The sequence below is a fragment of the Somniosus microcephalus genome, chromosome 11, assembly GCF_052327205.1.
Source record: "Somniosus microcephalus isolate GS21.2 chromosome 11, FLI_Smic_1.0, whole genome shotgun sequence".
Taxonomy (NCBI): Eukaryota; Metazoa; Chordata; class Chondrichthyes; order Squaliformes; family Somniosidae; genus Somniosus; species Somniosus microcephalus.
The window spans coordinates 193715257-193741312 of NC_140997.1; the positions used below are offsets into that span (position 1 = coordinate 193715257).

The 26056-nt window shown below is 45.3% G+C and overlaps 1 protein-coding gene across 1 annotated transcript in view; it reads left to right on the forward strand.

Moving 5' to 3' along the window:
• dnah12 (dynein, axonemal, heavy chain 12) overlaps positions 1–26056 on the forward strand; it is a 429714-nt gene that overhangs the window by 94769 nt on the left and 308889 nt on the right. The window contains exons 18-22 of the mRNA XM_086001602.1: positions 3181–3381; positions 13466–13660; positions 13763–13884; positions 17273–17555; positions 22042–22161. Of these exons, the coding sequence (XP_085857728.1) occupies positions 3181–3381; positions 13466–13660; positions 13763–13884; positions 17273–17555; positions 22042–22161 (921 nt within the window). The remainder of the gene's footprint in view (positions 1–3180; positions 3382–13465; positions 13661–13762; positions 13885–17272; positions 17556–22041; positions 22162–26056) is intronic.

Here is a 26056-nt window from a genome sequence, read left to right on the forward strand (position 1 = left end):
CCGAGTGAGCGCAGACGCAAGCGTCATCTGCATACTGTAATTCGACGACAGAGGATGGGATGACCTTGGATCTGGACTGGAGGCGACGGAGGTTGAATAGTTTCCCGTTTGTTCTGTAAATTAGCTCCACTCCAGTGGGGAGCTTACTGAGGGTGAGATGGAGCATTGCAGCAAGGAAGATCGAGAAGAGCGTTGGTGCGATGACAGAGCCTTGCTTGACCCCGGTTTGTACGAGAATTGGATCTGTGGTGGAACCGTTGATCAGGATCATGGCTTGCATATCATCGTGAAGCAGGCGGAGGGTGGTGACAAACTTTTGAGGGCAGCCAAATTTGAGGAGGACACTCCATAATCCCTCACAGTTGACGGTGTCGAAGGCCTTTGTGAGATCAAAGAAGGCCATGTACAGCGGTTGGTGCTGTTCCCTGCATTTCTCTTGCAATTGACGTGCGGTGAAGATCATGTCCATTGTGCCCCTTAGTGGGCGGAATCCGCATTGCGACTCTGGGAGGAGCTCTTCGGCCACTGGGAGAAGGCAATTGAGGAGGATTCTTGCAATGACTTTCCCTGTGGCAGACAGCAGGGAAACTCCTCTGTAATTACCGCAATCGGACTTGTCACCTTTCTTGAAGATGGTCACAATTACGGCATCTCTGAGATCCCCTGGCATGCTCTCCTCCTTCCAGATAAGAGAAATGAGTTCATGAATTTGCGCCACTAGTGCTTCTCCGCCATGCTTTAGTGCCTCGGCGGGGATTCCATCTGCTCCTGAGGCCTTGTTGTTCTTCAATTGTCGGATGGCCTTTTCAACCTCATGCCGGGCTGGGGTTGTGCTGAGATGGTGGCGGGTAGCATGCTGTGGGATGGAGTTGAGGACACTCGTGTCGAAGACAGAATCGTGGTTAAGGAGATCTTCGAAGTGCTCCTTCCAGCAGGCACTGACTGCCCCTCTGTCATTGATGAGTACCTCTCCCTTCTTGGCCCGCAGTGGTGTAGGGCCTTGGGTGCTTGGGCCGTAGATGGTCTTGACTGCGCTAAAGATTCCACACATGTCGTGGTTTTCGGCTAGCTGCTGGATCTCCTGCGCTTTCTCCACCCACCATCTGTTCTTTAGGTCGCGAGTTTTTTGTTGGACCTCGGCCTTCAGGCTTCTGTAGAGCTGCTTTCTTGCTCTCGAATTCTGTTGCTGTTTCCAGATCAGAAATGCCTTGCGCTTGCGGCTTATTGGCTCCTGGATCCCCTGGTCGTTCTCGTTGAACCAGTCTTGGTGTTTCCTGGTCGAGTGACCGAGCGTCTCTTCACAGGTGCTGATTATGGAGGCCTTGAGTATAGACCAGGCACTGTGGGCACTCTGTGGGCTGGATTTTCATTGAGGAGTCGGGTAGGAGGCGGGACTACAACTTTCGGGGTTGTAGTTCCGCCTCCATCGAGTTCTAGCCAACCCACGCGATTTTGACTTGATTGACCTTGTTGAGCCTGCCCAGCGGGCTCAGCAGGCCAATTAAGGGCCACCTGGCAACAGGTGACATCACAGATTGATATTTCATCTGTCAAGACCTTTTGACAGATAAAATATCAGCGTTTCACAGCTGTTTGAAACTGTCAAACACTGACAATCTGTACTCCAGGTTAATTCCTTCCTCTCAGGATGATTTAGAGATCTCCCTGGAACAGAAAGCTGAATGCTGCAATTTTTGACAGCTCGCAGCCATTCTGCTTTCTGTGCCGGTGAGATGAGGGACTCCCGAGACCTGAAGGAAGGAAGGTATGTAAAACTTCTTTAAACACTTTACACACACCAAACACACTTACCTTTGCACTCATGCACCCATCACTCACCTGAACACCGGACATCTCGACCCCTCATCCCGATGGTCCGCCTCCTCTAACTTGGTGTGGTTTGGAGCCGTCGGGAATCCCACATTTCAACATTAAAAATAGGGACTAGGTTAAAAACTGCCTGTTAACTAGCTTTGAAACTGGCATGGAGGTGGGTTGGGTGCGGGATGGGTTCGTGCCCCCCAATTTCAGGATTTTAACCCCCAACACGCCTCCAATCCCGCCTCCACGGCCCAATGAAAATCCTGCCCTGTGTCTCTGCATCACTGGGAGTCGTCAGGTTGTTTGTGAGGCGCAGTCTGAATAGAGCTTTCTTAGCGGGGTCTTTGAGTGCTCCAGCGTTAATTTTCCTGCGGCATTGTTTCTGTTGCCGCCGCTGTTTTTGGGCTACATTGATGGAGATGACAGAGCGGATTAGGTGAAGTACTCATCAAGGACAGAGAGGCAGTATCAAGTTAATACCTTATATATAGCACATTATGTTAGAAGCATTTTCGGACATCCTGAGATCGTGAAAGGTGCTATATATAAAAGGTGACCAATTCTGGGCACCACACTTTCGGAAGAATGTCAAGGCCTTGGATAGGGTGCAGAGGAGATTTAGCAAAATTATACCAGGGACAAAGGTATGTGTAGAGACTAGAGAAGCTGGGATTGTTCTCCTTAGAGCAGAGAAGGTTAAGGGGAGATTTAATAGGGGTGTTTAAAATTATGAAGGATTTTTATAGAGTAAATAAGGAGAAACTACTTCCACTGGCAGGAGCGTCGGTAACCAGAAGACACAGATTCAAGATAATTGACAAAAGAACCAGAGGTGATTTGAGGAGAATTTTTTTTATGCAGCGAGGTTTTATAATCTGAAAAACACTACATTCCTGAAAGGGTGATGGAAGCAGATTCAATAGTTTCTTTCAAAATGGAGTTGGATATATACATGAAAATTAAACATTTGCACGGCTATTGGTGAAAAGGAAGCATTTTCAGGGCCACGGGGAGAGAGCTGGGGAGTAGGCCTAATTGGATAGGCCTCTCAAAGAGCCAGCACAGACACAATGGGCTGAATGACTGCTCTCTGTGCTGTATGATTCTATTCTATGATTCTATATATATTAATTCTTGCTTTTCTTTCTTTTTTGAAGACCTCTTGTTTTTGTGATGATTAATCCTTTAAGAACTATATTTGCATTATTGCAATCAATGCCCCTCCTAAAAGTACATATAGCCCAAAAACAATTAAACATTAAAAAAATATATACACTGATGATTTTTAAGTAAAATGTATTGAAGCAGAATATAATTTGTTAACAAAATAAGCTGTTATTCAGTGTGATTTTACTTTAGGAATTCTCATTGGAAAAAGCCATGCACATCATGGATGAAGCCTGGGAGTCTATTAGCTTTACTACGAGTTTATATCGTGATTCTGGTGTCTCAATCTTGTCAGCTGTGGATGAGATTCAGGCTATCCTTGATGATCAAATTATCAAGACACAGACAATGAGAGGGTCACCATTCTGTAAACCTTTTGAAGTGAAAATCAAGGTGAGTACAGTTGATAACAATAGTGAATAAATACAAATCAAAGTTAATGGGTAGGACTTTAGTCGCAATTAGAAACGAGCAACTAGCAGAAAACTGACCAAACAAATGTCTCTTTTCTTTAAATCTGCCATTCTTATTATTAGCAAAAATGAGAGCGTACAGAATTGGAGGTAATCTTGTGACATAAGTTAGTAATTGGTTGGGAGGTAGGAGACAGAGAGTAGGGTTAAAGAGAACATGTTCACTAATTGGCAGATATGACAAGTAGTGTTCCCCAGGAATCTATACAGGGGCGTCAGCTTTTCACCAGATATGCCAATGACTTGGATGAAGGAATAGAGAAATGTATATCCAAGTTTGCAGATGACACAAGGTTAGGAGGCACTGTAAGTTGTATAGATGGAAGCAGGAAGTTATAAAGGGACATTGACAGTCTAAGTGAATGGATAAAAACTGGAAGATGGAGTTCAATGTGAGCAAGTGTAACATCATCCACTTTGGATCTGAGGAAGACAAATTGGAATATTTTCTTAATGCTGAAAGATTAAGACCTGTGCAGGAACATAGGGTTATAGGTGTCCATGTACATAAATCTCTAAAATCTGGTGTTCAGGTACAAAAACGAATCAAAAAGGATAATGGAATATTGGCCTTTGTCTCTGCTATAGACAGAGCTAAGCGATCACACAACCAACGGATCAGGTCAAAGCTCTGCATTGCTGCCGCATTCAGTCACGAATGGTGGTGGACAATTAAGCAACTCATGGGAGGAGAAGGCTCCTTCAACTTCCTCATCCTCATCCTTAATGATGGCAGAGCCCAGCATATGATTGCAAAGCTGAAGTGTTTGCAACCATCTTGAGGCAGAAGTGCTGAGTGGATAATCCTTCTCAGTCTCCTCTTGAGATAACCACCATCACAAATGCCAGTCTTCAGCCAATTCAATTTACTCCACATAACATCAAGAAATGGTTGAGTGCACTGGACACAGTGAAGGCTACAGGCACTGACAATATCCTAGCTGTAGTGCTGAAGGTCTGTGCTCCAGAACTAGCCGCATCCTTAGCTAAGCTGTTACAGTGCAGCTACAACTCTGGCATCTACCCGACAATGTGGAAAATTGCCTAGGTATGTCCTGTCCACAAAAGGCAGGACAATCCAACCTGGCCAATTACCACCTCATCAGCCTAGGAGTTGTCAACAGTGCTATCAAGCAGCACTTGCTCACCAATAACCTGCTTACCGATGCTCAGTTTGGGTTTCGTCAGAACCACTCGGTTCCAGACCTCATTACAGCCTTCGTCCAAACATCAACACAAGAGCTGAATTCCAGATGTGAGATGAGAGTGACTGCCCTTGACACCAAGGCAGAATTTGACTGAGTGTGGTACCAAGGAACCCCAGTAAAACTGAAGTCAATGGGATCATGAAAACTCTCCAGTGGCTGGAGTCATACCTGGCACAAAGGAAGACAGTTGTGGTTGTTGAAGGTCAATCATCTCAGCCCCAGGACATTGCTACAGGGATTCCTCAGAGCAGCGTTCTAGGCCCAATTATCTTCAGCTGCTTCATCATAAGGTCAGAAGTGGGGTTGTTCACTGATGATTGCCCAGTGTTCAGTTTCATCTGCAATTCCTCAGATAATGAAGCAGTCTGTGCCCACATGCAACAAGAGCTGGACAACATCCAGGCTTCAGCCGATAAGTGACAAGTAATATTCGTGCTACAAAAGTGTCGGGTAATGACCATCCCCAACAAGAGAGAGCGTAACCACCTCCTCTTGACATTCAATAGCATTACCATTGTCGAGTCCCCCATCATCAACATTGTGGGGGTCACCATTGACCAGAAACTGAGCTACACCAACCACATTAATGCTGTGGCTACTAGAGCAGGTCAGAGGCTGGGTATTCTGCGGCGAATAACTCACCTCCTGACTTCCGAAAGCTTCTCTACTACCTACAAGACACAAGTCAGGAGTGTGATGGAATGCTCTCCACTTGCCTGGATGGTTACAACTCCAACAGCACTCATGAAGCTCGACACTATGTAGTCCGCTTGATTGGCACCCAATGCACTAGCTTAAACATCCACTTTCTGCACCATCACCATACCGTGGCAGCAGTGTGTAGTGTGGTGTATGTGCCTTTAAGAGCAATTATGGTGTATGTGCCTTTAAGAGCCCCAGGTGTGCGTAATGCCGGTAATTGCCACTTGGGCTATATAAGCCTGTGTATTGTGTATATCCTTTAGAAACCCCCCCCCAGACTTGCTTAGTAAATACCTATGAACCAACTCCTGTCTTCAGTGTCTTTATCTACACACGGACACTACAGTGGCGACGAAGTGGAAACGGACTTACCTGCAATTCGGCAGCACCTCAAGGACATCGATTCCTCCAGCGTCCAGAAGACTCAAGGAAGTAAGAGAAACTGTGGTTTCACCAGCTGGCCAAGCTGGTGACAGGTACTGCGCTAATCCTTCCTGGGCGTCAGGCTGGAGCTCCAGCGGCGGGCTCTACAGCTGAGACAGGCAGCGAAATCGGAGGCAAGCAATAACGGACTGGGAGGGTGCACTCAAGAGACGGCCGGCGCGGCAAGCAGGTCAGCGTTTAGACCTCCGTCGGGAACGAGTCTCCAACAGTGAATAAACGGAAACCACAGTAAAACAGCGTTGTTATCGGTAGCAGCGGCGGGAAAGCGCAGGAAGCGCCATATCGTTGCTACAGAGAGAAAAAAAAAGCGCGGGAAGCGCCATATCTTTTCTGAAATGCCTAAATCTGGTAATATTGAGGCTTTTGATGGTGAAATAGAAGATTGGACCACATACGTGGAAAGAGTAGAGGTTTATTGCACTGCAAATGGAATAACAGATGAAAAAAAAGCTTCAGTACTTCTGAACTTAATGGGCGCGAAGACATACGGGCTGTTACGAAATTTAATCACTCCAGCCAAACCAAAGGACAAGACTTTTAAAGAAATTGTTGATACCCTGCAGGAGCATTTAAACCCAACACCGCTGCTGATAGCGGAATGATTCAAGTTCTTCAAGAGAAATCAACACAAGAATGAAAGTAACGCTGATTACCTAACCGAATTAAGAAAGCTATCAAAGTACTGCCAATTCGGAGCAGGACTATCGGATTATCTTCGAGACAAATTTGTTTGCGGTCTCTTAAGTGAAGGAACACAAAAAAGACTGCTTTCTGAAAAAGATTTAACATTGGACAAAGCTTTCAGTATGGCTGTATCATACGAAGCAGCAGCAAAAGGAGCTGCAGAGATACAACAAGAGACACAGGACTTCGGCACCCATAAAATGACACAGGAGTTCGGAAGATGTTATCGCTGCAGCAGATCCACCCATAACCAGAGGGACTGCTGGTTCAAGGGCAAAACATGCAGGCAATGTGGTAAGATTGGACACATTGCACGGGTATGCCAATCTGGACAAAATAAATCCACTGACAGAAAACAAAAAATCAATAAAGAAAAGTACAGGAAGGTACAAATGATGACGGACAATAGCTCCGAAGACCAGAATAGCGATAGCGACTCCGGAAACAAGAGACTAAGCTGTCTCAAATTACATAATGTACTTGCCAAAGAGGATTACCAAACCATTTGGGTTACCCTCACAATAGCAGGGTCCCCAGTTAAAATGGAACTAGATACAGGATCAGCTCTAACCGTAATAAATCGACGAGATTACGAGAGGCTATTTTCGCATATACCTCTAAAAGACACATCCATTATCTTAAAAACATATACGGGGCAGAAAGTCTACCCCAAAGGAAAAATAAGGGTGCCTGTGGTATACAACGGCAAAGAAATACAAAAGTTGTATTTATACATTCTACAAGATGGTGGTCCACCGTTGTTGGGACGTGAATGGATAAGGAAGATACGTTTAGACTGGCACTCCATTCAGGCACTGACGGTGACCAGTAAGGAAAAAAACAATGATGACATCATACCTGAACGATTAAAAGACATCTTGGCCAACGCCAAAGAAGTGTTTCAAGAGAAACTAGGAACCTTGAAAGGCATCACCGCCTCAATAAAAGTGGAAGATACAGCAATTCCAAAATTTTTTAAGGCAAGACCGGTGCCATACGCAATACGTCCGGCAGTCGAGGCAGAGCTGAAGAATTTGGAAAAGGCAGGCGTATTATCCAAAATAGATTGGAGCGAATGGGCAACACCCATCGTTCCAGTCATGAAAAAAACATTGAAAAATAACTCTGAGGAACAGAAAAAAATTCGCATCTGTGGGGACTTTAAGGTGACTGTAAACCCGGTCCTTCACACGGTACAGTATCCTCTTCCGAGGCTAGAAGATATTTTCGCCTCACTATCCGGAGGGAAACGTTTCACAAAAATTGACTTGGCACAGGCATATCTACAGATGGAGGTTGAGGAGACCTCTAAAAAAGTATCTCACAATAAACACACACAAAGGCCTGTACCAGTACAATCGACTGGTTTTTGGAATAGCATCAGCTCCAGCTATCTGGCAAAGAGCTATGGAGCAAGTCCTGCAAGGGATTCCGGGGACTCAATGCTACCTAGACAACATCCTTATAACAGGAGAAAACGACAACGAGCACCTTGCCAATTTGGAGCAGGTGCTCACTAGGCTGAAAGAACGGGGCCTACGAGCAAATCGCCCCAAGTGCGAATTTTTCCAAAATCAGATATCATATTGTGGCCACATAATTAATAAGGAAGGGTTGCATAAGTCACCTGAAAAAATTGAAGCAGTTATAAAAGCCCCAGCACCTGAAAATGTTTCACAATTAAGGTCATTCCTGGGATTAATAAATTACTATCATAAATTTTTACCGAACTTATCAACTATTCTACACCCTCTTAATGATCTTCTACAGACAGGAGTGATTTGGAAATGGAACGAAGACTGTAAACGTGCCTTCCATAAATGTAAAGACTTAATCACATCCGAGAAAATTTTGGCTCATTACAACCCATCACTACCAATCAGACTGGCGTGTGATGCATCCCCTTACAGCATAGGAGCGGTATTGTCCCATAGATTCCCTGATGGCTCGGAACGGCCGATAGCTTTTGCGTCACGCTCATTGAACTCAGCTGAGCGTAACTATGCCCAGATAGACAGGGAAGCACTCAGCCTGGTATGGGGAGTGAAGAAATTCAACCATTACCTACACGGACAAAAATTTACCTTGCTGACTGACCATCAACCCCTCATCTCCATATTCAACCCTAAAAAAGGTGTCCCCATTATGACGGCACAAAGACTACAGAGGTGGTCCCTTTTTCTAGGGGCACACCAATACAACATTGAATACAAAGGGTCAAAACAGCATGGGAATGCTGACGGTTTATCACGCCTACCGTTGCCAACGATAGAAGAGGCACCTACAGTAGACCCAGTAGAGATATTCCACTCTACCATAGTGGAATGTCTACCGGTGACAAATTCTGCCATTGAAAGGGAGACAAGAAATGACCCTACTCTCTCACGGGTCTACGATTTAACAGTGAAGGGATGGCCAGCACATGGCGAACCACTGTTGCCAGCATTCTCGCAAAGAAGAGAACAGCTGTCAGTGTGCCGAGGAACCTTGATGTGTGGATCCAGAGTGGTGATTCCACCCAAACTCCAGGATAAAGTGCTAAAGGAGCTTCACGAGGGGCATCTGGGTGGAGTGAAAATGATAAACCTAGCTAGGGCGTTTGTATGGTGGCCAGGTATCGATGGAGACATCGAAGACATGACCAAGAGCTGCCTAGGATGCCAGAAGGTCCAAAATGCTCTGCCACAGGCCCCTCTACATCCATGGGAGTGGCCCTCATCTCCCTGGCAAAGGGTGCACATCGACTTTGCTGGTCCATTTATGGACTCAATGTTCTTAATCGCAGTTGATGCACACTCCAAGTGGCCGGAGGTAATAAAGATGTCCTCCACCACCACGGAAAAAACCATCACAGTATTAAGGACCATATTTGCCAGGAATGGGCTGCCGGAGCAGATATGTTCTGATAATGGACCGCAATTTGTGTCCGAAGAATTCAGAAAGTTCTTAAAGAACAATGGGGTAAAGCACTACACGTCCGCCCCATACCATCCCGCCACCAATGGATTGGCTGAAAGGTTTGTCCAGACCTTCAAGAAGGCCATCAAGGCCATGGGTAATGAAGACATAAAACTTCAGCACAAGGTGGATAACTTCTTATTTGCATATAGGAATGCAACGCATATGGTTACTAACCAAACTCCCGCCATGATGTTCTACAATAGAAACCTAAGATGCCGGCTGGATTTGGTTAAGCCCAACATCCGAAGGGACGTGGAGAACCGGCAGGTTCAGGGCATGAATGAAAGGCCAACTAGGGCCTTCCAGATAGGCCAACCGGTTTTGGCCCGGGACTACCGTACCGAGAAATGGCAGCCTGGAACTATCTGCACACGATTAGGACCACTGATGTATACCGTGGACATCGGAGACAGCATAATAAGGCGCCATGCTGACCAAATCATCAAGTCATCCGAAAAGGGACAACCTACACCACCACTCTATACATCTAACGATGAAGTAGAGATACCCATATCTACCTCCGATCCGGTGATACTGGAGCCCGATGAACCCGACACTGGCCTTCAAGCCGAATCAGCCTTGCCAGAAGAACCTACTACACCACCAGAAACTACTACACCCCCGAGGCGTTATCCGGACCGAGTCAGGAAGCCTCCTGAGAGACTAACTTATAATTAATTAATACAGCAATGTATATTATTTTGCATATAACATGTAATTAATAATTACTTAAAATATGATGTACTAGTTAGCTAGAAGGGGAGGAATTGTGGTGTATGTGCCTTTAAGAGCAATTATGGTGTATGTGCCTTTAAGAGCCCCAGGTGTGTGTAATGCCGGTAATTGCCACTTGGGCTATATAAGCCTGTGTATTGTGTATATCCTTTAGAAACCCCCCCCCCAGACTTGCTTAGTAAATACCTATGAACCAACTCCTGTCTTCAGTGTCTTTATCTACACACGGACACTACATGTAGTATCTACAAGATGCACTGCAATAACTCACCAAGGCTTCTTTGGCCACCTACCTACCAACCACATGACCTCCACCAGTGCTAGAAGGACAAAGACAGCAGGTGCATGGGAACACCAAATTCCCCTCCAAGTTGCACACCATCCTGACCTGGACATATATCGCGGTTCCTTCATTGTTGTTGAGTCAAAATCCAGGAACTCGATGTTGAGTCCAGAAGGCTGTAAAGTGCCTAATCAAAAGATGAGGTACTGTTCCTCGAGCTTACGTTGAGCTTTGTTGGAACAGTGCAAGAGGCCAAGGATGAAGAGGTCAGAGTGGGACGGGAGCAGAGAATTAAAGTGACAGGCAACCAGAAGCTCGGGGTCACGCTTACGGACTGAACGGAGGTGTTCCGCAAAACGGTTACCCAATCTGCGTTTGGTCTCCCCAGTGTAGAGGAGACTTCATCGTGAGCAGCGAATACAGTATACTATATAGAAAGAAGTACAAGTAAAGTACACTTCACAGCCTTCAAGACTCAACATCGTGTTCAGCAATTTCAGACCATAACCTCTGCCCCTATTTTTTCAGATGTCACCTGTTGATGATTCTGCCATTCCCATTTACACCTCATCTAGACTCATCTTTTGTTTCTTAACTTGCCCCTTTACCATCTCCTTTTGCTTTGCACCATTGTCCCTTTTGTCTTTTAATCTCTTCTGCCTTCCACCCTATCACAGACCTTCCCTTTTGTTCTTTCCTCCCCTCCCCCTTTTCCCTGCCCCCGCACCTGCTTAAAATCTGTTACAGCTCTAACTCTTTCCAGTTCTGACAAAAGGTCATCGACCTGAAACATTACCTCTGTTTCTCTCTCCACAGATGCTGCCCGACCTGCTGAGTATTTCCAGCATTTTCTGTTTTTATTTCAGATTTCCAGCATCCGCAGTATTTTGCTTTTGTGTTGAAGGCTAGGAGGCTGGCTGGGAGAGCATTGTAATAGTCGAGTCTGGAGGAGACAAAAGCATGGATGAGGGTTTCAGCAGAAGATGGCCTGAGGCAAGGGTGGAGACAGGCAATATTACGGAGGTGGAAGTAGGCGGTCTTGGAAATGGAGAGGATATGGGGTCGGAAGCTCAGCTCAGGATCAAATAGACGCTGAGGATGTGAACAGGCTGTATCAGCCTCAGACAGTGGCCAGGGAGGGGGATAGAATTGATGGGTAGGGAACCAAATTTGTGGCAGGGGCCAAAGATAATGGCTTTGGTCTTCCTAATATTTAATTGGAGGAAATTTCTGCTCATCCAATACTGGATATCAGACAAGCAGCTAATACCAAATTAACAGATAATACCAAACTTGGAGGGGCAGTGGAATCAAAGGAGACAGCTCAGAAATTACTTAATGCAATGAATGAAATTTGTAAATGGTAGAGCAATGGCAGGTGAAGTTTAATGTGCACAAATGTAAGTATTGCACACAGGAAGAAAAATATTCACATACTTCACAACTGGTGTTGAAATAAGAATGAAGCCATAAGAGACCAAAGAGTCTAGTAGACTTGACGCTCAACGTGTCCAACCAGTGCAGAGCAATAAAGAGAACAACAAAGCCAATAGAACGTTGATCTTCACATCCAAAACAGTAGAATACAAGCTAGAGGAAGTCATGTTTAAACTGTATTGTGCTCTGGTTAGACTGCATCATGAGTACTGTGTCCACTTCTAATTATTGAGACACAAGGGAGACATTCAAGGGCTGGTGGAAGTGCAGATAAGATGAATCTAGTGTCAAAGGTGTGAGTTATGAGCAAAAACTGGAAAAAATTGGACTATTCAGCCTGGAAAGGAGGCATCTGAGAGTTGATTTTATAGAGGTGATTTTTTAGATGTATACAAGATAGTTAAGGGAATGTAAAAATCTGGAATTCTACTTAAAGTTAAATTGCAAGAATAGGACAAGTGGATGTTTATTCAAACTAGTAAAAGGTAAATTTACAGTTGATGTCAGGAAATTCTTCTTTACACAAAATGTGGTCAATGTTTGGAATAGACTTCCTGGATGAATAGTGAACTCAAACCACGCTGGAATTTTGTATGTTAAAATTCAGGGAATTTAGAATCCTTCCCGATGGATGAACTAAGATGGGCCAAATGGCTTTACTCATCCATAGCTATCTTGTGAACTGATGGGATTGTTTGAGATGTTTGTTACTGGCATTGGACATTACAGCCACAGTGAGTCACCCAACAAGTTCTGGACTATGGTAAATGAGCACTGTTCAGGTACTGGTCATTGGAGTTTTAACAGTGGGAAAGATCTCCCTGGGCACTGCTGAAGCAATGACAGTTCCAACAAAAACTGGCAACATACCATGGGAAGTAAAGAGGATAAAAATATCTTTTATAATGCTGTAAATAACTGAGGAAAAGAAGGAAGGTTTTGGAAAGAAAGGAGGAAATAGTAAACAAATAAATAAAGTACTTGCATCTTAACTAAATACTGCAATTAAACCGTAGGATGCAGAGACCATAATATTTTATCATTTATATAACACACTAAGAGGTTTGGGGAGAGAAGAACAAAGTTATTTGCATCTTGTGCAAGTTTTATAAAATGATTTTTAATACCATTATAAAAAGCTATCTGTGAGGTCTATATTTTTTATATCAGTTAAATGTGCACTATTTGTACCTCGTATTGATCATGGGATATATTGCTTCAGTAAATTTGCTGTATTAAAGCAATGGATGAACCATTTTCACGTTTCACATCAGAATGCTTTTGCATTTAGGCTGTAGTGGGACAAAGGTTAACATCTGAAAGCATAGTCCAGGTTCTGAACTACTAGTATGATCAAAAAGGTAACAATACAAATAAAAATGTTTTCTTCCTTGATTGTGCGGATAATACAAAGATCTTTCTTTTAAATAATTAGATCACCATTATCGTTTTTAGGAAAGCCAACCCATATTTCTCTCTAAGGATGCAGAGCACAATATTGAAATACATTATTTCAACACATTATTTACTACTTTGCATGTGTGTTTAAGAATTGGGAGGAGCGTCTGATTCACATTCAGGAAACCATTGATGAATGGTTGAAAGTACAGGCTCAATGGCTATATCTAGACCCCATTTTTTCATCTGAGGACATTATGCAACAGATGCCAGAAGAGGGGCGACTCTTCCAGACTGTGGACAGGAACTGGAAGGATATCATGAGGCACTGTGTTAAGGATCGCAAGGTACGTCCTGATGTAAATCACTAGATCAAAATGTATAGAGGATAGCCAATATTTCTAATATTCTTTGTATAGACATTTTGTTTAATCTATTCACCTTCATAGGTTCTGGCAGCAACCTCTCTGACAGGATTACTGGTGAAACTGCAGGATTGCAACCACTTATTGGAAAAAATCATGAAAGGACTAAATGCCTACCTGGAGAAAAAACGGCTCTTCTTTCCTCGGTACACTACATGCTATGATATTATCTTGGAATTTACTTGGAAGTTATGAACATGTATATTATTTTTTGAACAAATAGTGAAACATAGTTTAGCAACAAAAATAAAATGATATGGGCATTCAACAACAACAACAACAACAACTTGCATTTATATAGCGAAGGAAAGTTGGGTGGTCAGCTGTTTGGTGGGAATAGGGTCGAGGGAGCAGGAGATGGGTCTCATGGACAAGATTAGCTTGGAGTGGGCATGCGGGCAGAAAGGAAAGAAACTACAGAAAGATGCAAATTCAGGGCTGGGGCATGGGAGAACCTTAGAGCAAGTTTGGCCCAGTGGGCTAGGGAAAGGGACAGAAGTGGCAGAGGCAGCTGAATGGATGGTCTCAATCTTTATGACAAAAAATGAGCTCCTTGCACTTGTTGGAGATGAGGGTGGAGGAGGCAGGGGAGAGGGGTTTAAGAAGATGGTTTGTAGTGGAGAAAAGAAGCCAGGGGTTATCTTTGCATTCCAGGATGATTCTAGAATAGTGAGCAGTTTTGGCAGAGGAGAGTAGGACCTGATAGTGCTTTATGTGGTCCAGCCAGATCTGGCGATGAATGGCTAAACCATTTGTCTGCCATAAACGTTCAAGTCTGCAGCCCTTGGACATAAGGAAGTGGAGATGAGGACCGTACCAGGGGGAATGACCAGGGTGAGAGAGAGTAATGGTTGTAATGGGGACTAGGGCATCAAAAATGGAGGTGAGGGTGTGATTGAGCAGATTGGTAGCTGCAGAAAAGCCGTGGTGAATGGCAGGCCAATGGCTTGATAGTTGGGAATTTGAGAGTGCAGTTGTAAGTGACTTGGGGGAGATTTTTTTCCAGGGGCGGACATAGAAGGTAGTGGGGTTGGAAGGGGGATGTGTGTGGAGCGGGATAGGAGGAAGTGATCAGAGATGGCCTTATCTATGATTGACATGATGGGAGTGACGAGGCCACATGAGATGTCAAGGTCAAGATGGTGGCCGAGAATATGGGTAGGGCGTTTATATGGATTAAGGGAGCATAGGAGGGCAGTGAACTCAGAGGAGAGACAGCATGATGAGTTGAGATGGAGGTTGAAATCATCAAGGAGGAGAAGCCGCTCGGTGCAGAGGCTGAGGGAGGAAAGCAGTGAAGATATCTATGAGAGATTTGGTTTGGTACTTGGGCGGGCAATAGAGAACGAGGATTTAAAATGAGGCGTGGAAAGGAGGAGAATGTGCCAGAGGAGTAGGAGGACAGACCAAGGTGTGATTTGGTGATGAGAGCCACACCGCCACTGCGGCGGTTTGGGCGGAGCAAGTGGTGGAAGGCTTCATTTAGGAGGAAGGTGTTATCACCCCTCAGCCAGGTTTCCATCAAGGCCATGATGTTGATGCAGTCATCCACAATAAATTCATGGATGGCAAGGGCCATGTTCACAAGTGAATGGACATTCTGGAGGGATATAAGGAGATGGGCAGTGATAGTTGATCCACTGTCAGAGTCCACAGGGTCAGCATTGGGAGGGGTGAGTGGGATGGGAAGGAGGTAGGAAAGATTAGCTCCCCGCGAGCACGCTGGACGGGAAAGTTGGCAAGAGAGTCGGATGGAGCAGTTGGGGTTGCTGCTCATATTCTTTCATAAGAATACAGCGAAAGTGCGTCGATGGGCCCTTCGGAGGATGCCAAGAGAGGCACAGAGGGAAGCCATAAGCTTATCTAAGAGGGAGTCAAGCCTGGGATGGCAACAGGAGAGTAGGAAGGTCAAGGAGTGCTGAAGGGTTGGGGTAGGGATTTGGGATGACAGAGCACTCGAGAGAGGAGAAATGAAAGGAGGCACGTGACAAGAGAGAGGGGTCTAGGCAGGGTAAAGAGAAAAGAAGAAAAAAGGGAGAGTAAAAAGTGGAAGTAGAAGTGATGGGCTTGGGTTCGGAGCGGCAGCCAAAATGCAAATGCGAATGGACACGGGGAAACTCAAGTTACATAGGCCTGGTTATGTAGCAAGATTAGGATAGATATGTCCCGGTGGTAAATGGGGAATAGTGAGGAGACAATAAGAGGGAGTCCAGAGATAAAGTTGACATCTATAAAGTATGTAGACCATCTATTTTATTCTAGGATTTACATATTAATCCAAGAAGTCAGTGCCCAGACTTGCCCCTCAAACAATAAAACATTATTTCATTCACAGACTGTTTTAACCAAAGGAGGTTTAAATTTTGAAATTAGTTGGTATTCCTAAGTTGAGATACGAGGGATATTTTCAACTTCCGCCCAAAGTGAGTGTGAAGTTGGTGGAGCAGCCATGCCGCACGCCTGAATCCAACGTCAGATGGCCCAAACCATTTTAAGGTTGGGCTATCTGGGCCATCATAATTCGGGCAAGCTGCTGGGTGCTCATTGAGCACTCGAAAGTAACTCACCGCACTGGGGTGCAGGAAATCCAGTCGGCAAGGGATCAGTTTTCTTATGTATGCTGATGACACTTAGCTCTACCATTCTACCACCTCTCTCAAATAACTCTATGTTGTCAGACTGCCTGAAGATGTCAAATCATGGATGAGCCTCAGTCTCTTTGAACTTAACATTGAGAAGACTGAAGCCATTGTTTTTAGGCCCTGTCATAAATACCACTCTTTTGCTACTGATTCCTGCTCAAGTTAAACCAGACTATGCAAAAGCTTTATGATCTATTCAACCCTGAGTTGAGTTTCAAAAGTCACATCCTATCCATTAGCAAACAGTGCCTTTTTCTGCCAATGCAGCATTGCCCAGCTCTACTTCAGCCCCTCATCTACTGAACTCCTTGTCTTGCCTTCATCATCTTTGGACTTGATTATTCGATTGCCCACCTTTTTGTTCCCCCATCCTCCACAAACTCCAACTTATGCAAAACACTGCTGTCCATATTCTGTCCTGAATTAAGGCTTGATTAGCTGTCACAGTTCTCGCTGACCTACAGAAGCTCTGTGTCGCCCAACATATTACAGTTGAGCACCTCATTCTTATCTTCAAATCTCTCTACAGCCTTGCTTCACCCTATCTCTGCATCCTCTTCCAATCTTGTATACCCCCACACCCTTCAGGTTTCTTGTCTCTGATCTTTTGTACATGCCATCTCACTTCGCCCTACCACGGCTGCCTCGGTCCCACTCTCGAACTTCCTTCCTAAATGCATTTGCCTCTTCACTTTTCTCTCCTCCTTTAAAAGCCTTCTCAAAACCCATCTTTTCGACCTAATCTCTCCATTCATGGATCAAGTATCATTTTCCATGTATAGCTCTATTTGTAAAGCACCATGAGACTTTTCTTTTACATTAAAGGCACTATATAAATGTAAATTATTGTTGAGACTGTAGTATCGGAACTTATTATGCTTAATGTTTCTAGGTTTTTCTTTCTCTCTAATGATGAGATGCTAGAAATCCTTTCAGAAACCAAAGATCCATTGAGAGTTCAACCCCATCTGAAGAAGTGTTTTGAAGGTATTAGCAAACTGGAATTTCTTCCCAATCTGGATATCATTGCAATGTTCAGTAGTGAAGGTGAACGAGTTGAACTAATTGCAAGGATTTGTACTTCTGAAGCTCGTGGTGCTGTTGAAAAATGGCTGGTTCAGGTGGAAGATATCATGCTAAGAAGTATACTTGATGTCATTGAGCGATCACGACAGGTATAACTTAATTTCCATCTTCTAATGCTGGATCATGTAAATGGGATTAGGATGTTCAGCAAGTCTCTATAAATGATCATCTAAATAATATTTGTCAAAGATTAATTTTTTCATGATTGTTATTTTCAAAATTTGCCATTGTTTTAATTGTTGCCTTTTTGAGAAGATCAAATCCAGTTCCTGCATGGTAAAGCCATCATTAGTTAGATAAAGTTATGTACACATTAAAAAAAAAATGTTTTGTCTGATATTTTCTCATTCCATTTTCCAATTTTTGTTCCTCGCTCGTCTCGACTAGTGTTCCAGTTTTTTTCCCCTGTACCATATATGATAAATGGCTAGCTTACAGTAGACGAATCACATCTGAAAGTCAGTTAAATTAAGTCTATTGAAAAGTTGGTTGATTTTTGATGCCTGAAGGGAACATATTTTCTGGTCAAATTAACCTAAATTTGCATATTTCATAGCGAATCGATTATACTAGTTATATGGTCTGCAATCACATAAGTCATTTTGGATTGCATTATTGCAATAAATATTTTTAATTTGAGTGAACGATCATCGTTAATCAACAACTTGACGCTAGATATTTTACAAGGTTCAGCATTAGTGACCATTCTGGTAAGCAGACCTTCCCTACAACCCAGAATGCACCTTTTTCTGCCCAATCAACAACTTGACAAATTCTATATCTTACTCTGATATTAATCTGATTATAAATATTTTCATAAATAATCTTTTATTTCTTTTAACTGGAATTGACCTTGATATTTGAAAAAATGCCTTTTTTGTTATGAAACCTAATTCTGATCCTCTAATGGGCTGAGCCATACAGGGAGGGCCCAAATTCAAGACCCAATCTGTGCTGAGTTAGCTGATCTTAACATTAGTACAAATGATCTCTGAGCTTGACTAATCTACTGGAATTTTTTGAGGATGTAACTGGTAAAATAGATAAGGGAGAACCAGTGGATGTGGTGTATTTGGACTTTCAGAAGGCTTTCGATAAGGTCCCGCATAAGAGATTAGCGTGTAAAGTTAAGGCACATGGGATTGGGGGCAAGGTATTGACTTGGATAGAGAACTGGTTGGCAGACAGAAAGCAAAGAGTTGGAATAAACGGGTCTTTTTCCGAGTGGCAGGCAGTGACTAGTGGGGTACCGCAGGGATCGGTCCTTGGACCCCAGCTATTCACAATATATATTAATGATCAAGACAAGGGAACTAGATGTAATAGCTCCAAGTTTGCAGACAACACAAAGCTGGGTGGGCGTGTGTGCTATGAGGAGGATGCCGAGAAACTCCAGGATGATTTGGACAGGTTGGGTGATTGGGCAGAAGCATGGCAGATGCAATATAACATGGTTAAATGTGAGGTTATCCACTTTGGTGGCAAAAACAGGAAGGCAGATTATTATCTGAATGGCAATAGATTGGGAGAAGGGGAAGTGCAAAGAGACCTGGGTGTTCTTGTGCACCAGTCGCTGAAGGTAAGCATGCAGGTGCAGCAGGCGGTTAAGAAGGCAAATGGTATGTTGGCCTTCATAGCGAGAGGGTTTGAGTACAGGAACAAGGATGTCTTGCTGCAGTTGTACAGGGCCTTGGTGAGACCACATCTTGAGTATTGTGTGTGCAGTTTTGGTCGCCTTATCTGAAGAAGGATGTTCTTGCCATGGAAGGAGTTCAGCGAAGATTCACCAGGCTGATACCTGGGATGGCAGGAATGACGTATGAGGAGAGATTGGGTTGATTGGGCTTATACTTGCTGGAGTTTAGAAGAATGAGAGGGGATCTCATTGAAACTTATAAATTCTGACAGGACTGGACAGACTAGATGCAGGAAGGATGTTCCCGATGGTCGGGGAGTCCAGAACCAGGGGTCACAGTCTAAGGATAAGGGGTAAGCCATTTAGGACAGAAATGTGGAGGAATTTCTTCACCCAGAGAGTGGTGAACCTGTGGAATTCTCTACCACAGAAGGCAGTAGAGGCCAATTCATTAAATATATTCAAGAAGGAGTTGGATATATTTCTTAAGGCTAAAGGGATCAAGGGGTATGGGGAGAAAGCAGGGACAGGGTACTGAATTTGGATGATCAGCCATGATCGCATTGAGTGGCGGAGCAGGCTCGAGGGGCCGAATGGCCTACTCCTGCTCCTATCTTCTATGTTTCTATGATCTCAGTGCCCCTAGGTTATGAAGAGTAAAATTGGTGCAATCTTGCTCGATTACTATACAGCACCACCTGCTGGAAGTACATTTATGTGTACGGTGAAGACAGGGGCCATGAAATTCGGCACCTTAGCGCCGGCTGATAAGGCCAGTTTAGGAGAAAAAATGGCGGCCACCTCACTTCCGCCCATTTCCGGTGGGTCTCGTAGTGGCTGCCATTTTGGGCAAGTCGGCAACGTGACCATTGCCTGCGCTCACTAGAGAAATGGTAATGAGGTAAATGGTGACGTCAATCAGTGTGCAATGCTGATTTGACACACAACCTGCCATTTTCAACGTCATCGCTCCATTCAATGCCCTCTCTAAATCATGAACAGCTGAACATGTGTTCAGCAGCAGGGAGGACACCCCCCACGAGCGCTAGTTTCAGTGGTGCCTGCACCATTTTGAACGGGTGCGGGCAAATCGCGTTTTGTGCTCCCGGTGTCTGTTTTTCAGCTTAATCGAATTTCAACCCCAGGATTCAGCTTGTATGCAATGCTTCCTGTGAAGGAATAGCCTTTCAACACTTACCGCCAATGCTCACACATAAAAATTGGCTACTTGGATGAGATAATGGAGAGTGAATGATACTCATCGAAACTTACCCCATTGTGACAAAAATTTACTTTTTGTCTTTGTTAAATTTTTAACTTGTATTATGTCTCGCTCGAAACAGCATATATGGGTTAACACCCAAGGTCACGCAAAGTATTTGTCAACAGAAAATCCATCAGCTCAGACCAGACAAGTTGGCTAGAGAGCACTCCACATGGTCCAAGTTTCTGGGACAAACAAAATGCATTGTCTAAAGTGTTAATTGTTTAATCGACCAGGGGCCATCACATTCATCATAAACATCTTTGTCAAAGGTTGGCTATCCGTCGTCAACTGCAAAATAGAACAAAGAATCAGGGCTCACCCTGGGGTAGTGAATTTGATTGATAGCTGTGTCTGAGATTTTTAAGAAGGGGACATGGTCCTCTTTGATGGACAGCTCAGTGCCAGAGATCTCTAATTATGGTTTATAATGGTTCCCTGTTATGATCCTTTGGTCTCTCTAGTGTTTCCAGGATATTGGGCAGAAAAAGGTGCACTGTAGATTGTAGGCAATAAAATGTCTGCTTTCAGGATTGACCGCTAATGTTGAACCTTGTATAATATCTAGCGCAAAAAAACAAAAACGTAACACCCAGCAAGGAATCAGTGACATCAGGGGAGGGAAAAAATTGGTAGAGAAAATAGCAAAGAAAAATCAAGATGCAGAAATGGCAGCAATCCCATTATGGAATGATTGGCAGCAGAAGGATGTGATTTAGTACCATTGTAACATATTCTCCAAAGTTTCCATGAAATCCACTTTGAAAGATCAAGGAGTTCTTTTGGTTAAATAGTTTTTTTTAAAATTCATTCACGGGATGTGGACATCACCAGTAAGGCCAGCATTTATTGCCCATCCCTAATATCAAGATGGTGGTGGTGAGCCACCTTCTTGAATACAACTGAGTGGCTTGCTAGACCATTTCAGAGGGCAGTTAAGAGTCAACCACATTGCTGTGAGTCTGGAATCCAGGTAAGGACGGCAGATTTCCTTCCCTAAAGGACATTAGTGAACCAGATGGGTTTTTACAACAATCCGGTAGTTTCACAGTCACCATTACTAATTCTAGCTTTTTATTCCATATGAATTGAATTTATATGGGATTTGAACTCATGTTTCTGGATCATTAGTCCAGGCTTCTTGATTACTAGTCCAGTAACATAACCACTATGCTACTGTACCCCATCATGAATAGCCATGAATAAATATGTTGTTCAGTATTGGAAGATTATTGGCAGAGGTGTGATTTTAGTCTTTGTCTTGCTAAAGTTTTGTATTCAGCAATGTGTGAAAGGTGTCGGTGTTGTTGAATGGAACATATTCACATTTAGTTATTAGTATCATCATCAAGGATCAACACATTTGTCTCCCCCGCCACACAAATGGAGCAGTATGATCTTTTAACAAATGATCGATAGTTTGTGCTATGCAACTGTGATTGAAACCTCTCTTCTTTTATTTCCCACTCTTATGTATATAAAACCAATTTTTCTGATTCAAGTGCCCCAGCACCATTTCCCATATAACACTATAACTGAAATGTTACGTGTCAGTAATGTATTCCTAATCAGATGCAGAACAACATATTTAAGTTTGTAAAAGAGAAACTTATATTAAATAGATGAGTAGTTTGTAATGTTTCTTGTATTATAACTATTGCTTATGTTCCTGTAGGATTACCCAGAGAATAAGAGGACAGACTGGGTGTTAAGTTGGCCTGGTCAGGTTGTAATTTGCATAGCCCAGATGTTCTGGACCGCAGAGGTGGAGAATTCAATCCGAAGTGGACCACAGGTAAAAACTTTCAGAGTTGTCATTTCATCGTTGCACGCCCTTTATTTAAAAAAAGATTCTGAATCATTTTCTAATATTCTCTATGGCAGGATGTTCAGGGTGATGGTGCAGTAAGTAGGTGTCATGACAGCTGCCAGGAAACTGGGCACAAGCCTGTATGATTTGCTGGAAGTGACCACTCACCAGTAAACATTGATGGAGTAGTCATATCTTCACTTCCCCTCCCCTTTCAGCATTCCGAAGGGACCGTTCCCTCCGTGACATTCTTGTCCGCTCTTCCAGTACCCCCAACATCCACTCCCCTTCTGCCAATACATTCCCATGCAACTGCACAAGATGTAACTTCTGCCCTTTCACCTCCTCCCTTCCCACCGTCCAGGGCCCCAAACACTGTTTCCAGGTGAAACAGCGATTTATTTGTATTTTTTCCAACTTCGTATACTGTATTTGATGCTCATGATGCGGCCTCCTCTGGGGAGGCCAAATGCAGATTGGGCGATCGCTTTATTGAACACCTCCGTTCAGTCTGCATGCGTGATCCTGAGCTTCCTGTCGCTTGCCACTTTAATTTTCTATCCTACTCTCACTCTGACCTGTCTGTTCTTGGCCTCCTACACTGTTCCAATGAAGCTTCATGCAAACTCGAGGAACACTTAACAGTTTTCTGGCCTCAGCATTGAGTTGAAGAACTTTAGATCATAACCACTGCTCCCATTTTCTTGGACAGTAGGTGCTGGTAATGGTCCTGCTGCAATAATTGACACCTCCTGTGAACCCATCATTTGATTCTTTAATTGTCCCATTACCACCCCCTTTTGCCTTGCACCACCATCCCTTTTGTCATTTAGTCATTCCTGCCCTCCACCATATCACAGTCCTCTCCCTTGTTTTTTCCTATCCCTGCCCCACACACACACACCTTTTCCCTGGTTCTGCACTTGCTTAAAAACTGTTAAATCTCTAACTTCTTCCTGTTCTGATTAAAGGTCATCGACTTGAAACATTAACTCTATTTCTCTCTCCACAGATGCTGCCTGACCTGCTGAGTGTTTCCAGCATTTTCTGTTTTTATTTCAGATTTCCAGCATCCACAGTATTTGCTTTTGTTTTGAGTGGTAGCCTTTCCTGTTCATGAAGGCTGCTGCTCATTGGGAGGTGCCCTGATGGCTACATTGGTGCAGTCAGTCGCAGCCTGAACCTGTGGGAAGCCTGCTATGGTAGCAAAGCCAACAGCCCTTTCCTGCTGGCTGCTGGTGTCCATGGGAAATGTTATAAAATTGTTAACCTTGGCAAAGAGGATGTCAATGATCTGATTGATGCAGGCATGGACCGAAGACTTACTAATGTGAGTGATGTCGCCCTCTGCAGCCTGGAAAGAGCCTGAGGCAAAAAAGTTAAGGGCCATGGCAATGCATGGCCAACTGGGAATGTTCCTTGTAGGTCTTATAAGAGGCTCCCACAGGTCTGGGTCTGGAAAAGCATACATCTTCTGATATAAAGTTACTAAATATGAGCCACACTGGATCCGCTCGGAGACCCATGCAGTTGAATGGCCCTATCGCCCTCCCTGGAGAGCGATTTAAAAAACAAGGATGAGAATTTTAAATTTGGGCTGTTGTGGGACTGGATGCCAAAGTATTTCAGCGAGGACGGGGATTAATGGGCAAGGGGGATTGGTTACACGCAGTAGTGTCTTAGCTGAAGTTTACGCAGATGGTAAATTGAACAAATTGCTGCGCACACAAGATAAAAGTGTTGGGAGAAAGCCTGAACAGTAACTGTCTTTTTTTCATATAAATTAAATCTATTATTTATATCTATCTATCTATGCTATCGCTATATATAAAGCGGTACTTCTGTCTGTCCTTCCGTCTGTCTGTCTGTCCGGCTATACACTCTCAAGTTATAGAGCGTACCTACACGTGCATTACATCAAAAGAAAGCTTACGATTCCGGAACGGTCATAAGCATATTTACTTTTCGGTCGGACAAAAATTGCGCACACGGTATCCAAAAAACGTTCAATATTCTGCTCATTATTCGCTCATTATTCAAAATTCCGCTCATTAGCATCGAGTGACGTGAAGGTTGACCAATCGTACAGTCGAGCGACCCGACGGTCGACCAATCGCTGTGTCGCCGGGGCAGGTTCCTAGCGCGTGCGGGCGGGCCGTCCTAGAGTCGAGCAACAGGACCATTGACCAATCCTACACTTCAATGACCTGACGGTTGACCAATCGGTGCGTGTGTGGGCGGGCCTTATCATTCTGAAATGAGGTGAGTGGCCGCCATCTTGATTCCAAACTTTTCATTTCTTTTTCCCACTTTCTGCGTGTTTCTTTTCAAATCTACATTTCCAGCAAAAAAATAAGTTGCTTTTAAAACACAAATTGTTTTTAAAAAAAGTTAATTAATTTGTAAATCTTTTCTCTAATCTCTATAATTTTCCTACCTTTCACCGTTTTTCCAGGCCTCGAAGCCTGGGCCTCTGTTGCCCAGCCACGCCTGAGCTAGGCACCTCCCATCGCGATCAACAAAAGGACCGCGATCGCCGCCATCTTTGTGAAGGCTGGAGGGGACGGGCCTGAGCCGAGCGTCGCCACCGCCGCCATCTTAGTAAAGGCGGGTGGGGCGGGAGTCAGCGCACGCGTCAACTTCTGCCCGGAGCGCGACTTGAGTCCGGCCGGGCCTCACGCGGTAGGTTGCGCGGCAGCGTCGCTCTCTCTGGTCTTGAAGCCGGCTCGGGCGGGGGGCGGGGCTCGGGAGGGTGGGGCTCGGGAGGGCGGAGCTCAGGAGAGCGCGAGCGCGGGGCTCAGGAGAGCGGGAGCGCGGGGCATGGGGGGGGCGGGCTCGGGAGAGCAGTAGCGCGGGGCACGGGGGCGTGGGGCTCAGGAGAGTGGGAGCTCGGGGGCTCGGGCTCGGGAGGGCGGGGGCCGGGGCTCGGAGGGCGGGGCTCGGGCTGACTGGGGCGCTGCACTCGGCTGGGCCATGTCAGTGCGTGGGACGGCACGGAGCTCCGCGGAACCATCGCCGGCAGAGGGGGAGAGGGTCGGCTGGCTCCCCCCCTCCCTTTCTCCCCACCTCCCTTTCTCCCCACCTCCCTTTTCCCCTTCCCCCCTCCTTCCTCCACCCTTCCCCCCACACCCTTCCTCCCCCTCCACCCCCCTCCCCTCCCTCCACCCCCCACACCCACTCCCCTCCACAACCCCCAACCCACTCCCCTTCCATCCCCCCTCTCCCCCTGTCCCCCTCCCACCTCCCCCTCCTCTCCCCTCCCCCCCCACTCCCCCCTCCCCCTCCCACCTCCCCCTATATACTAGCTGGAGTGCCCGGCGGTGCCGAGGCTTTTTCGAGGGCATGTTGTTATTGGAAGAGAGAGAGAGAGCGACTGGGGGCAAGAGAGCGAGCGACTGGGGGGAAGAGAGAGAGCGACTGGGGGGGGAAGAGAGAGTGCGACTGGGGGGGAAGAGAGAGAGCGACTGGGGGGAAGAGAGAGAGCGACTGGGGGCAAGAGAGAGAGCGACTGGGGGGCAAGAGAGAGAGCGACTGGGGGGAAGAGAGAGAGCGACTGGGGGGGAAGAGAGAGAGCGACTGGGGGGGAAGAGAGAGAGCGACTGGGGGGGAAGAGAGCGACTGGGGGGAAAGAGGAGAGAGCGACTGGGGGGGAAGAGAGAGCGACGGGGGGGAGAGAGAGAGCGACTGGGGGGAAGAGAGAGAGCGACTGGGGGGAAGAGAGAGCGACTGGGGGAAGAGAGAGCGACTAGGGGGAAGAGAGAGAGAGTGACTGGGGGGAAGAGAGAGAGCGACTGGGGGGAAGAGGGAGAGCGACTGGGGGGAAGAGGGGGGAAGGGGGGGAAGAGGGGGGAAGGGGCGGGGAGGGGGGGGAAGGGGAGGG